Here is a 13,773-nt window from a genome sequence, read left to right as displayed (position 1 = left end):
TAATAATTAAAAGATAATAGTGACAACATCTTAAAGAAATTTGTAGTCCCTTTGGTTTGAATTGTTGAGAGTTTTAAGGTTTAATTTGGGAAGGTTTCTGGAAGTGACGTTGCCAGATTCTTTTTGGTGCCTGGGAGATGCCTGGAGACAGCAGATGGCTGGGGCACGAGGGGGGGCGGGAGCTTGTGCAATGCGACCGTGGCAGGGCCTGTGCCTGTTGTCACATCCTGTTAAAAAACAGCCTCAGAGGCTCCTGTGGTACGGCAAGAGGTACATACCGTCTTTCACCATGAGTTCGAAAATACATATCTGACTCCCAGAGTAAATGAGTTCCTGGTTTAGTAGAACATTTACTACTACCTAAGAACCTGGGTCCATCTCTTTGAGCAGAGACATTATAGAAATATTAAAAGATAGTACAGATATAGAAACGTATTGAAGATAAGTTGTCTCATTTTGTACATTGGGATTTGTCATAGCAAAGTAGTGTACTTTATTTCAAGAAATGGGTAATGCGAATATGAACAACAAAGTCTAATTCCTTGAATTGCAGACTTTGTTTTCTGGATCAGACTAGCATTGCAAAAAATGGTCCTAACCCAGGGTGGGCCCTGTTAACGTTAGTAATTGTGTCCATGCGTCTATACGGAACATCTGTGGAATAGCTTTTATTCATGTTGCCACGGGGAACTTGTCCTTGGCGCAAAGTTCCTTGGCGTGTGTCGATGTGATGCTGTTTAAGTTCTCTCTGAAGCTGTTTGTGTGATGTCTCCCTCTGTGGCTGGAACCTCTCCTGGCAGGAAAGCTTTCCTCCCCCTTCTATCAGCATGTCTACTGTGAACAGTGGGTAGCCCGTGATGGCATTCCGTGCTTATTCACCTATGGACATCCTGAAATGGTGCATTTTGAGTTTAAACCAATTTTCAGATTTCAAGTTCCATTTATTTCCAGATGGATTCCTTTTGTCCAGACATTTGAGTAAATTCTTGCTGGCTTCTGATTAATACAGATTCTTAAATTATTAAAGAAGTTCGAGTGACCACACAGATTACTGACTGTTGCCTGGGATAGGACGTGATACAGGAAAAAAATATATTGTGGGGAAATACCAAATAATTTTATTAGCCAGCAAAACATTAAATGGAATCCTTCAAAGAAATGTGTCTGCCTGAATGTTTGCAGGGACTTGTCTTAAAGCAGCATGAATTAGGATGAAATAATTAGTATACACTTATGAAATGTGGAGATGCTTTATCAACATAATTTTTATAAGGTCCTTGTTAATAAATATAATAAACATATCTAAGAAATTCCCAAGTTAATATCTATAAATTAGATAGTAATTTAATTATATGGTTCAAACTTTTATAATAATAGCAGCAACCAATAGCATCTGTCTCGTTTACTTATAAGATCTGCTTCATTTGGCCAATGGGATATTGAAACAAAATTTTAGTCCTATCTATCTGATGAGAATTCTGTTTTCAAGGATAGACCATGAAATAGAGGAGAATGCTCCCCACCCCTTTTTATGGGAATTGCATCAGATGATTTTTCCAAAAACTAAAAGCTAAAGTACGGCATTTGGGACGTGGATCTTTTAAAGTATGTATTTTCTTGTTTGGATAATGAGAGATTGTCAGTAGAGCCATAGTAGATACTGCTGTGGTTTTCACTATCCAGATGGCTGGGTAGCCTATGTTGAATCAGGGCTCATAGCCATAATTACACCCTCCTCAGATCCCATACAGCCTGGTTACCGACTGGCTGGGAATCAGCAGCGTCCTTGAGTGTCTGTTTTATAAAGGAATGCCACGAGGGCACGCGACAGAGTAAATAGCGTTTGAAGTGGTGACATTATGTGATAATGAAAACAGGTCTTTGAAGTTGGCCCTTCATTTATTTTCCCTTTCTTTTTAGGCACTTTATAATCAGTATTTACAGTTTAAAGAAACAGAAATTCCACCAAAGGAGACAGAAAAATCAAAAATTAAACGCCTGTATAAATTATTAGAGGTAAGCAGAAATTTCCTTTGTATTGTCAAATGTAATATTTTAAAAAAATTTTATTGAAGTATACTTGATTTACGTGTTGTGTTAATTTCTCTTGTACAGCAAAATGATTCAGTTATACATATGTGTATATTCTTTTTCATATTCTTTTCCATTATGGTTTATCACAGCATAATGAATATAGTTCCCTGTGCTATTACACAGTAGGACCTTGTTGTTTATCCATCCTATATATAATAGTTTGTGTCTGCTAACCCCAAACTCCCAATCCATCCCTCCCTCACCCCTCTTCCCCCTTGGCAACCACAAGTCTGTTCTCTGTGTCTGTGAGTCTGTTTCTATTCCGTAAAGTTCATTTGTGTCATATTTTAGATTCCACATATAAGTGGTATCATAAGGTATCCAATGTTATCTTTAATAATATACCTTGATGTAAGAAACATAATTTTTTATGTCTTTGCTTCACATTAACTTTTTTGTTGTTGTTTTCTCTAGATTTGGATAGAATTTGGACGCATCAAACTCCTTCAAGGTTATCATCCCAATGACATAGAAAAGGAGTGGGGAAAGCTCATCATTGCCATGCTTGAGAGGGAGAAGGCTCTTCGTCCCGAAGTGGAAAGGTGAGTGGGGATGGCCTCTGCCCTGGGTGTCCAGTGGGAGGGGTCAGCCTGTGTCATGGAAAGAACTTAAGCTTTGGAGACCAACATTTACCTTTTTCATTCACTTGGCTGTGTGACCTTGAATAAGTCACTTAGCCTTTCTGATTCTCCATTTTCTTATCTAGAAACTCTTCCAGGAGGTTTGAGGAGGGATCGGTGAAGTAGTGTTTGAAGAGGGCCTAGGTTGGTGTGTGAAATCTCATCTTGTACGATGGTTACGGTTTTAAAGCCAATCAGGATGACCCATGAGAATTTCTCCAACTGACTTTAAAGTTGCCAGGGCCTGGATCCAGAAGTTCATCCATACATAACATAGACTAACCATGAACTTATCTTGTTTCTTGTTGTATTTTTGGCTACAGCCCTCTTTCTACGGGGCAGTGAACCCTCTATTTGAAGGGCAGTGAGGCCGCTTCTAGAGAACACTTAGTAAATGCTAGCTTAAGTTCCCTCTCTGCTTTTTTGCCCTGAAAACATCACTGACTTTCATCCTTTCTCTCCCGCTACACCCAGCTGCCGGGGAAGGTCCTGCTTGGTCTTCAGGACACATTTGTTGGATGGATGTGTCTCTGGGGTAGTCCTTACCTCCCAGCCTGACTTGTGGTGTGTGGGGCTTGTGTGGCCTGAGTCCATGGGGCTGGCCTTACAGCCTGGGGACCGGTGGCCAGGCCAGGCATCGCCCTCAGGCGATGGCCCCACGCCGCCTCGCTTCTGCAGTGCGGTCACGCCGTCTGCCTCTCAGGAGCTCTGACTTGCCAAGGTCCCAGCCTTCCCCATTTATGAGATCTCTGCACTGTCTGATCCTTTGGCTGGGAAGTCTGTTTCATCCCCTCTTCACTCCTCGTCTTTCTCAGATCTCGGCTTTAATGTAATTTCCTCCAGAAACTTTCCACAGTCTCCCAGGTTGGTTCAGACGTCTTGGTGATAACCCTCCTGTTTATATGGATTGCTCCTTCATAGCCGTCATCTCCGTTGTAATTTTGTATTTGTGTCTGTGATTGGTTAAGGGCTGCCCATTCTACAGTTGTGAGCTCTAGTAACGTGGAGACAGATTCCTGTTTTTGTAGTTCCTCGTGTCGCCAACACTTAACACCCTGCCTGCTATCAGTATCCTGATGCTCTCTGCGCCTCCTCGTAACTTCCACATGGAAGAAATATGAACTAATGTGTTGAAGATACAGGGGCAGGTCTAACTTGTCAGGCCTTTATTAAATCACTGATGACACTGTTGTTAAAGCAGCATATTCTGTCTACATAACTAGATCATTAGAACCAGAACAAGCTTGAAATACCCAGGATGAACCTTTTATGGAGGAGATAATTCTGGGTGGTTCAGATGGGATGCTCAGCATCTCATGGGAAAGAGTGGAAAAGGATGCCACAGAAAGAGTACGCAGTAGATTTTAGTCGACAGAATAGCAGCTGGATTTTAATATATGTTAATGAAAGAATGCTATGGTTAAGAGTTCGAGGTCTAGGAGCCAGTCAATCCTGGATGAATTATTAGCTCAGTGTACAAGCCCTGTAATCTTAGATTCAGTAACCTCTCTAAGCTTCAGTTTCTTCCTTTGTAAACAGGATGTAATAGGACCTACTGCATTTGGTGGTTCTGAGTGTGTCTGTAAAATGATTAGTTAATTTCCTGGCATGTAACAATTGCTTCAGAAATGTTAGGTGCTGGCTGCTATTACTATTTGTGCTTTTCTTTTTACTAACTATATCTGACATGGCACTCTCAAATTTCCTTTTCTTGCCTTGTGAAAAGAACAGTATCTACCTCTAGGTGGAGAAGCAATAGTTTGGCCTTGCAGTGTCAGGGACAGGAAAATATTTAGGAGCTTGGCTGATTCAATGCCTTCATTTTTCTTGATGCAACAAGTTTTTTTTTGGCATTAACTCTGTATTGCAGAATAATAGCTGTGCAGCGTGGGAGTGTGTAAAAAACAGATGCGAAAGAGCCAATGATCTTAGGCCAGGTAATAACCTATAGGAAGGAAAAATAAGCACAGACAAATTAAATTTGCAAGCATTGCACTGATATTCTTCTTAGCACTTTGGCTTTTAAAAATGTAAAGTAACTTCAGTACGATTAGACGTAACATTCCTGGGAGCTCATCCTATAAAGAAAGGTAAACGGACAATTTTCCATTAATTTAACCTAATCAACAAACACCATGGTGGTTAAAAAGGAAAAGTACTTTGCTTCTCCTCAAACTCATTTGTTTATAGGTGCTTGTAAGTATCAGTTTTTAACCCTGTGTTCAGTACAGACCTGGCCTTTTCCAAAAAGCTGTGATCAGGATCTGATTGACTCTTTGTGTTCTTTTAGCTGATGATTTGCCGGAATAACCTTTTCTAATCGTACCTGGGCTCCTGGGAGGCATCAGAGTTGTTTTTGAGGCAGTTGCAAATGGATGACTCTTGGTGAAAATATTTGGCAAGTCTACTCCAGTGACGCCCCAGTCAGCCTGCCTTGTCCATACTTGTAGGGCTTTAGTGCAGGCTACAAAAGGCAGACCTCAGCTAGTAAAGCCATGGCTCTAGGCGAGATTCTTCTGAATAGCTATCAGTGTATTATTTGCTGTGTGTTGAATATGCACGTTGGAGCATATTTAAGGAGCCATTAAAAGCTGTACCATTCAGCCGCCACTCTTCACCGTTAGAAGTAGCGCTTTTTGTAGACCGTCTACTTTTGAGTCTACTTTTAATGGTGGAGGAAAGAACATCATTGCAAGGATAAGAATGCACAGCAGTAGTTACAGTTACCGTAGCAGTGATTCTGTGTTTAGTAACACGACTAGCACACGAACCAGTCTTGATTCAAATGAAAATTTCCTCTCAGTTCATTGTGGTCCAACGCTGATCAATTCCTGCATTAGCTTTGGCAATGAATCCTTTGATGGACACAGGTATGGAGTCATTGGTGTGGAATTGTGTTTTTTCTTTTGGTGGGCTGCATTTTTCAGGGATGGCCAACTCTATGACTTTAGAGGGAGAGGCTTTATTTTATCTCGTTCCTTCTTTTAGATTGGACATGTTGCAGCAGATTGCCAGCCGAGTTCAGAGGGGCAGTGTCATTTGTGAAGACAAACTGATGCTTGCTCGAAACGCTCTCCAGTCTGTAAGTTCATTTCAGGAGCTGGTGGGATTGCAGTAGGTGGGTCAGTGTGTTCGGATGAACTAAAACTTTTTATAACGTTGGGTAGATTGGTCTACTGAAACAAAGTTTGTTAAAGATTATGATTACTTTGCTTTCTTGAGGGAAAACATGTTTTTGAAGCAAAAGGGAAAACAGAGAAAATCCAAGTAGCTTCTGTTCTAATACTTCGAGTTTTATATTTGAGGCTAGTTTTGAAACTTGTTTAATTAATTAATTAATGTAGAATTAATATTGAGTTCTTTTAAAAATACAGGATTCTAAAAGATTAGAATCCGGGGTGCAGTTTCAGAATGAAGCAGAAATTGCCGGGTATGTCCTTGAATGTGAGAACCTTTTACGCCAGCATGTAATTGATGTACAGATTCTTATTGATGGAAAATACTACCAGGCAGACCAGTTGGTACAGAGGTAAGAGTGCTTGTTGGTCAGCCCTGTCCTTCTGGGTGACTGTTTCATGGCACCTGCATTAAGAATTTAGAGTGTGACAATTTTATGAAATATTTCTTAAGCTCTTTTTTGTTGAAAATGTGTGTCATGTTAATTCTGTCATATTTGGGTGTGTTTAGTAGGTTTTGTTCTTCAAAGGTAAGTAATAGAAAAAAATTTTATGATACATATAATATTTAACTCTGTAGTAACTAACATACAGTTGAAATATTCATGTGTGATATTTGAAAAAGGGACAGTATGTGAAAATTATCTTTTAAGTCAGCATTTCAGTTTTCTGTTTATCTTATCATGAAAATGTTCCTAATAAAGTATTGGAAGAAATATATGTGCATAAACATCTGTATCTCTGAGAAGTAGGTTTGGGAGTAGGGATGGAACCTTTCAGGTTGAATGCTATATATATTATATATGTAAATATCTAAATACATGAGATATATAAAGCAAAAATTATAAATGATGCTTTGACCCAGTAAGTCCACTTTTAGGAATCTATAGTAATTCTAAATATAGAAAATATCTAAATAAATATAGGGAAAAAAGCCTTTGTTCATGTCAGAAATATTTTATAGTAACAAAAATTTGGAATCCTACATGTCAAATAGTAGGAGAATGATCATATTATAGTGTAGTAATTGTGTTCATTATAAAATATAGTTATAAAAATCGTGATAATATTCAGTGAAAAAAATTGTGATGCAAACTTTTATCAATGTGATTACAATGACATTTTAAAATAGACTTTATTTATTTGAGCAGTTTAGGTTTATAGAAAAATTGAGTGGAAAGTCCAGAGTTCCCATATCCCCCCTCAAAGCCCCTTCTCCTGTTAGTAATGTCTTGCACTAGTGTGATGCATTTGTTACAGCTGATGAGCCAATATTGATATGTTATTGTTAATTAAAGTCCCTAGTTTACATTAGAGTTCACTCTTTGAGAAAAATACCTCTTATATTATAGCTTATCCCTTTTGATTTTCTTTTCAGGGTTGCAAAACTGCGCGATGACATCCTGGCCTTAAGGAATGAATGTTCCTCAGTGTACAGCAAAGGCCGCGTGCTGACAGCAGAGCAGACGAAGCTCATGATATCAGGAATCAGTCAGAGTTTAAACTCAGGGTTTGCACAGACCTTAAATGCCAGTCTGAACTCAGGGCTGACCCAGGGTCTAACGCCTTCCCTGACCCCGTCCAGCGTGACCTCAGGCCTGTCATCAGGGCTGACTTCTCGCCTGACCCCATCTGTCACTCCTGCATATACACCTGGCTTCCCATCAGGATTAGTTCCAAATTTCAGCTCAGGAGTGGAGACAAATTCCCTGCAAACTCTGAAGCTGATGCAGATCCGAAAGCCCCTTCTCAAGTCGTCTCTACTGGATCAGAATTTAACGGAAGAGGAAATCAACATGAAATTTGTTCAGGATCTTTTGAATTGGGTTGATGAGATGCAGGTAAAAATATTTACTTTACCTGAATTTCAGGCTTTATTGCTACCAGTTTCTTTTTCAAACTTTATATCTTTCTATTTAAAGGTGCAGCTGGACCGCACTGAATGGGGATCAGATTTGCCAAGTGTTGAAAGCCATTTAGAAAATCATAAAAATGTTCACCAAGCTATTGAAGAATTTGAATCTAGCCTCAAAGAAGCTAAGATCAGTGAGGTATGTGAATTTGAAATCTGTATGTATTTCATCCCAGCTTCTGTTCTCTCTTACTATGAAGACCCTGTTGCAACAGGGTAAATGATACATTGCTTGTGAATCAGAATTCCTTAAGATTCCTAACCTTGCCATCTTTTTATCCCATGTTATAGATCCAGATGACGGCACCTCTTAAACTAACTTATGCAGAAAAGTTGCACAGATTAGAAAATCAGTATGCAAAACTCTTGGTAAGTTTTTTTAACTTCCTGTTCCCTTTACCTCTATGTGGCAAAGACACGATTCTTACAATGATTCTCCTTGTAAAGAACACATCCAGGAATCAGGAACGGCACCTTGATACACTCCACAATTTTGTAACTCGTGCAACTAATGAGCTTATTTGGTTGAATGAAAAAGAAGAGGGGGAAGTTGCTTATGACTGGAGTGAAAGAAATACCAACATAGCCCGGAAAAAAGATTACCACGCTGTGAGTATGACTTCTGTAACTAGATGTTAAAAATGCATTTCAGGTTTTATCATTTTCTAACATATTTCTTGCTTGTTTCTTTAAATTAGGAATTAATGAGAGAACTTGATCAAAAGGAAGAAAATATTAAATCAGTTCAGGAGATAGCAGAGCAGCTGCTTCTGGAAAATCACCCAGCCCGATTAACCATTGAGGTAAGTCAGAAAGTGTAATAGTCACAGTGGAATACAGACATTTGATTATTACCCTTCAGATTCTTCTATTGTTGATAAATTGAAAAATGCAAACTATCAAACTTCTATTATAACCTGAATCAAAAAGAATGTTTCTGACAGATCATACTGATTTGCCTTCAGTTCTGCTGAAGTGTGTCACCCACTCATCACTTCCAATAAAGGTACTTTGTCAACCCCTGTGGCCAAAGAGATGTAGTACAGTAACTGTAAAGGACCTTGACTTGACAGGCTTTGAGGTTGATATTTCTTCCTAACCATATGACACTGCCCCAGCGATGTAACCTTACTCGGTCCCATTCACTTACCTAAAATGGGGGAAATTGCTTCTAACCCATAGAGTTGTGTGAGAAGAAGAATGTACTCTTACTATTTAGTTCAGTTCTTGGTACACAGTAGGTTTTCAAGAAGTACTAGTTATTATTATTTAATTTACTAATTGTATTCATGATCCGGTTTTGTGAGGTGTTTCCTCAGGGTGTAACACACACATTTCAGACCCAGAAGGGGAGGGTTGACCTAGGGTTTATCAGGCTGCCTGTGGGGTGGTGGGGGGTGGGGTGTGTTTACTTTTGGGGCCTGATATCTACTGGTTAGAGTTAGTGACTGTCTGAATGTGCAGGGGGTGATGTAAGAGGGCGAGAAGCATGTAACATGGACAGATGTGGTGTATTTCCAGAGGAAGAAAAATGAAGCTATGCTTAACAATGGGACACGCAATTGAAGAAAGGGATCTGAGAGTCTTTGTTCACTGAAATAAGTCTTCATGACACAAAAGATTCATAAAATTCTAGGCCTCACTTGGTGGTCTTGGGAAAATTATAGGTGACCTTCTTTCATATAAAAATGTGGTTTTCATCCCCAGGAAATGCTGCATAGGAATGTTAAAGACACAGAAGGTAGGGTGGCACCAGGGAAAGGAAATTAGAATCATGAAGGGTCTGGATATACTTTTCTATGATGATCAACTAAAAGTGGGATAGATATTCTTTGGAGTAGAGGCATGAAAGCTGTTAGGAAATACGATTGTAGGTTGAGAATTTTGATGGGAATGGAAAATGTGGATGTGAACCTGATTACTTTTAGGTAGAGCTGTTAGTCTAATTAACTGAAAGTCTGGAACAATAAAATTAAGCCGTAGTTGTCCTTATGATTCCATGGGCCCATCCAATGTCTTGTGGGCAATGGATAATAGTTAATTATTAACTCTTTTATAGTTTATGTGAAAAAGAAACTAATAATCTGGCCATGCATGATGTAGCTTTTATAGCCAATTTACTCAAGTAGCTTAATTGGAGGGAGCAGGTAATGTGATCCAGATGTGTTGCCAGATTTCCAGTGCTGCCTTATGCATTCCACCCAAAAAGCTGCCTGGACAGAGCTCAGCAGGAGTGTTTTTTCCAGGAGGAAGGACAGGCTTACATAAGACAGTCATTAGAGCATCAAGGGCGCCCTCTTCCGGAAGCCAGTGAACTGAACCTTAAATATGAAAGGGTGTTTCTTGCGTATTTTCTAGTAAGTAGGTGTCTTTTCTACAATATTTTTCCTCTCAGGAAAGAGGCACCAAGTGGTAAATAAATATTCAAGTAAAAACGTATGAAATAAAAATTCCTAGTATTATCTTTTCTATTTTTAAATTTTTGGCCGTGTTGGGGTCTTCGTTGCCGCATGTCAGCTTTCTCTAGTTGCAGTGAGCGGGGGCTAGTCTTCGTTGCGGTGTGCGGGCTTCTCATTGCGGTGGCTTCTCTTGTTGCCGAGCACGGGCTCCAGGCACGTGGGCTTCAATAGTTGTGGCACGTGGGCTCAGTAGTTGTGGCTCATAGGCTTAAGTTGCTCCGCAGTATGTGGGATCTTCCCCGACCAGGGCTCGTACCCGTGTCCGCTGCATTGGTAGGCAGATTCTTAACCACTGTGCCACCAGGGAAGTCCCCCTAGTATTATCTTGAATGTAATTCCAGAATTACACTAATAAGGGATTGCTTATGCCCTTTTCCACCCTCCCCAAACAGTCCCAGTAAAAACAAACAAATAAATCACCCCCACCCCTGCCAAGAGCTTCCAGACTAGTTTTGGAAGCAAAGACAGAGAAAACTACAGACCATGTATTTTTGTGTCAGGAGGGGTATTTTATGATCCAGTAATAGAAAAATTCAGAAAAAAGAAAGATGGAGGAAAATGTCATGAAAGAGGCATATCTGAAGATGCCATATAGGCAAGTGTTGGCAGGTGGAGGGTTGGTTTTCTAAAAAGCTGGGATAGCTTGCATCCATTTCTAATATTAAAGAGGTTTTCATGGACAAACAGCCAGAGCTAGCTTTTTCCATATATTTTAAGAAAAAAATGTCAAGAAGCTAAAAATTTGAAAGAAAGTGACTGGACTGATTGAAAAATTTATATTTAAACTTTTAGGGCTGGCTTTGTACAACTGGAAACTCATAGTTTAGAGGGACATTTGACTACCCCGATTTTTCAAGTCTTACTCTGTTAAAGAATTCTCATCATCTATGTAGACACTAGAGTCTTTTATGCTTGAGAAGTAAGTCGTGTGTCTTACTGTCCAGACGGCAACAGTGGCTATGTTTTACCTGTCAGGCCTACCGAGCGGCGATGCAGACGCAGTGGAGCTGGATCCTGCAGCTCTGCCAGTGCGTAGAGAAGCACATAAAGGATAACAGTGCTTATTTCGAGGTATGGAGGCAGAATCACCATGTCGATCGATGGTATTGCAATTTTGGCTGAGTTACAGAAAACATTTCCATAATGTACTGTTAAGATGCATGTATGTAGTGTTCAGGGGAAAGAAACCAAAATGTTTTCTTTGTAGGGTATAGGGATATATGTTCTTCAGGGTAAATGGAAGCATTCTAGTAAGGAAGAAATACTTTAAAAATGCTTAAAATGTCAGAAAATCTTAATTTTGTCCATGCTTCTCTTATTAAGGAACTATTTCATTACAGAGAGCTTTCTTTCTGTTCTTCAGAAATTTTAAAATATTCTTGGAATTTCACCCCTGATTAACACTTGTTTGGACCCTAAAGTGAAATAGAAGTTCAGTCAAAATAATATCGAACCAAAACCACAGTATACAGAGAAACTTTGTTATATATATATGTATATATTATTTTTCATGTTCTTTTCCATTTTGGTTTATCACAGGATATTGGATATAGTTTTCTGTGCTATACAGTAGGACTTTGTTGTTTATCCATCCTACATATACCAGTTTGCATCTTCTAATCCTAAACTTGCAATCCATCCATCCCCCCCCACCTTCCCTCCCCCTTGGCAGCCACCAGTCTGATCTCTATAGACATAAACTTTGGATGGACAGTTAGAATTCATTCATCATCATCCAAGTTCAAGAATTGGTGTTTGGTTAAAGGAATGATTTTGGCTAAGTTGTCTTGTGATCATATTCTGTTCCCATGTAGGAGGGGTCCACACAGGGCTCTGGTACTCGAAACTGACAACTCTGGGCTTTGCTGACATTACGTACACTTTAACTGCCAGTTTTCATCTTTCCTTAGTTTTTCAATGATGCCAAAGAAGCCACGGATTACTTGAGGAATCTAAAAGACGCCATTCAGCGGAAGTACAGCTGTGACAGGTCCAGCAGCATTCACAAGCTGGAGGACCTCGTTCAGGAATCAATGGTATGAACAGGAAAACCTGCAAGTTTCATCAGTGATGTATAGTGAGGACTAGATTAGTGCTTTATTATATTTTCTATGTGCAGAACTTCATGTTTCATTGGTACTCTTGATATTTCTGCCTCAATCAAGCATTTAAACATTCAGTTTTAGTGTTTTTTGGTAACAAATACAACAAAAGTGTTTTTCATGTGATTGCCTGAATATTTTAAAATGCTTTCACTGTGTTGTGTGTGTCTGTGTTTAGTCATTCATTCCATAAATACTTGTTAGCATTTCTGTATCCCAGACACTATTTTAGGTGCTGGGGATAGAACAGTGAACAAAACAGACAAGAATCCTGCTTATATGCCGGGGATGGGGCTCAATAAACATGATAAATTAGTAAATATACATAGTATGTTAGATAGTGGTAAATGCGAAGGAGGAAAGAAACAACCAAACAAAACAAGGGAAGAGAGATGTCAGCGGGGGTGGGGAGGGATTGAAAGCTTAGACCAGGTGGTCAGGGAAGATTCTTCTGGAGAAGTTCGTTTAGGCAAAGCCCTAAAAGAACAGAGTGCACACGTTTTTACTTTTAAAATCCATCTGATTTATTCCCTAGGAAGAGAAAGAAGAGCTTTTGCAGTATAAAAGCACAGTCGCAAGCCTGATGGGGAGAGCAAAAACAATCATTCAGCTGAAGCCAAGAAATCCTGACTGTCCACTCAAAACTTCTATTCCGATCAAAGCCATCTGTGACTACAGACAAATTGAGGTACTTTAACTCCTAGAAACAGACCGGATTCTGGCATTGTTCATATATTTAAAAAATGAGGTCATATTGCTCATTAGTGGTAAAGTTTTCCACCTCAAAAATACAAAAAAAATCCCAAGATTGGATGTGGAAAAAGATGAGTACCACAGTGACCTCATCTTGTTATTCTGTTCTTCTTTTAAAACCAGATAACCATTTTCAAAGATGATGAATGTGTTTTGGCGAACAACTCTCATCGTGCTAAGTGGAAGGTCATCAGCCCCACTGGGAACGAAGCCATGGTCCCGTCTGTGTGCTTCAGTGTCCCTCCTCCAAATAAAGAGGCGGTCGACTTTGCAAACAGGTTTGTGCACACTAGCTCCAGATGTAGGCCTGGCTGTGGAATTCTCTGAAGGTTAAAGAAACAATCAGTGCTTTGACAAGGCTCATAGGATCAGGAGGACCTAGAACTAGGAAACCTAGTATATGTCACAAACACAAAGAAAAATTGTAGCATGTGTTCAGAGGGAGTGGAAAGGCTGAATCTGAGTTTTCTTTCATATATTTCAGAATTGAGCAGCAGTATCAGAACGTCCTGACCCTTTGGCATGAGTCTCACATAAACATGAAGAGTGTGGTCTCCTGGCACTATCTCGTCAATGAAATTGACAGAATCCGAGCTAGCAATGTGGCTTCAGTAAGTATAAATCTGCACATCCACCTAACCTGTCCAAAGATTTGGG

At 39.6% G+C, this 13,773-nt stretch overlaps 1 protein-coding gene across 10 annotated transcripts in view; it reads left to right on the top strand.

Moving 5' to 3' along the window:
• DST (dystonin) overlaps positions 1–13,773 on the top strand; it is a gene marked incomplete at its 5' end in the record, with an annotated part of 395,725 nt that overhangs the window by 212,872 nt on the left and 169,080 nt on the right. For 8 of the 10 annotated variants that reach the window (XM_082663420.1, XM_082663421.1, XM_082663422.1 and 5 more), the window contains 14 exons: positions 1,921–2,016; positions 2,509–2,636; positions 5,703–5,796; positions 6,089–6,243; positions 7,269–7,731; positions 7,813–7,941; positions 8,094–8,171; positions 8,250–8,411; positions 8,501–8,605; positions 11,237–11,332; positions 12,172–12,297; positions 12,899–13,051; positions 13,240–13,394; positions 13,601–13,727. In XM_082663420.1, the coding sequence (XP_082519546.1) occupies positions 1,921–2,016; positions 2,509–2,636; positions 5,703–5,796; positions 6,089–6,243; positions 7,269–7,731; positions 7,813–7,941; positions 8,094–8,171; positions 8,250–8,411; positions 8,501–8,605; positions 11,237–11,332; positions 12,172–12,297; positions 12,899–13,051; positions 13,240–13,394; positions 13,601–13,727 (2,067 nt within the window). Of the gene's footprint in view, positions 1–1,920; positions 2,017–2,508; positions 2,637–5,417; positions 5,585–5,702; positions 5,797–6,088; positions 6,244–7,268; positions 7,732–7,812; positions 7,942–8,093; positions 8,172–8,249; positions 8,412–8,500; positions 8,606–11,236; positions 11,333–12,171; positions 12,298–12,898; positions 13,052–13,239; positions 13,395–13,600; positions 13,728–13,773 lie in introns of those variants that run through there. The other 2 variants (XM_082663427.1, XM_082663419.1) reach the window with 2 other exon arrangements.

This window comes from Grampus griseus (genome assembly GCF_964374135.1).
Source record: "Grampus griseus genome assembly, chromosome: 10".
In the NCBI taxonomy this organism is placed as follows: Eukaryota; Metazoa; Chordata; class Mammalia; order Artiodactyla; family Delphinidae; genus Grampus; species Grampus griseus.
Note: the sequence above shows the minus strand (reverse complement) of the source record. Positions and strands in the feature narration are given on the sequence as shown.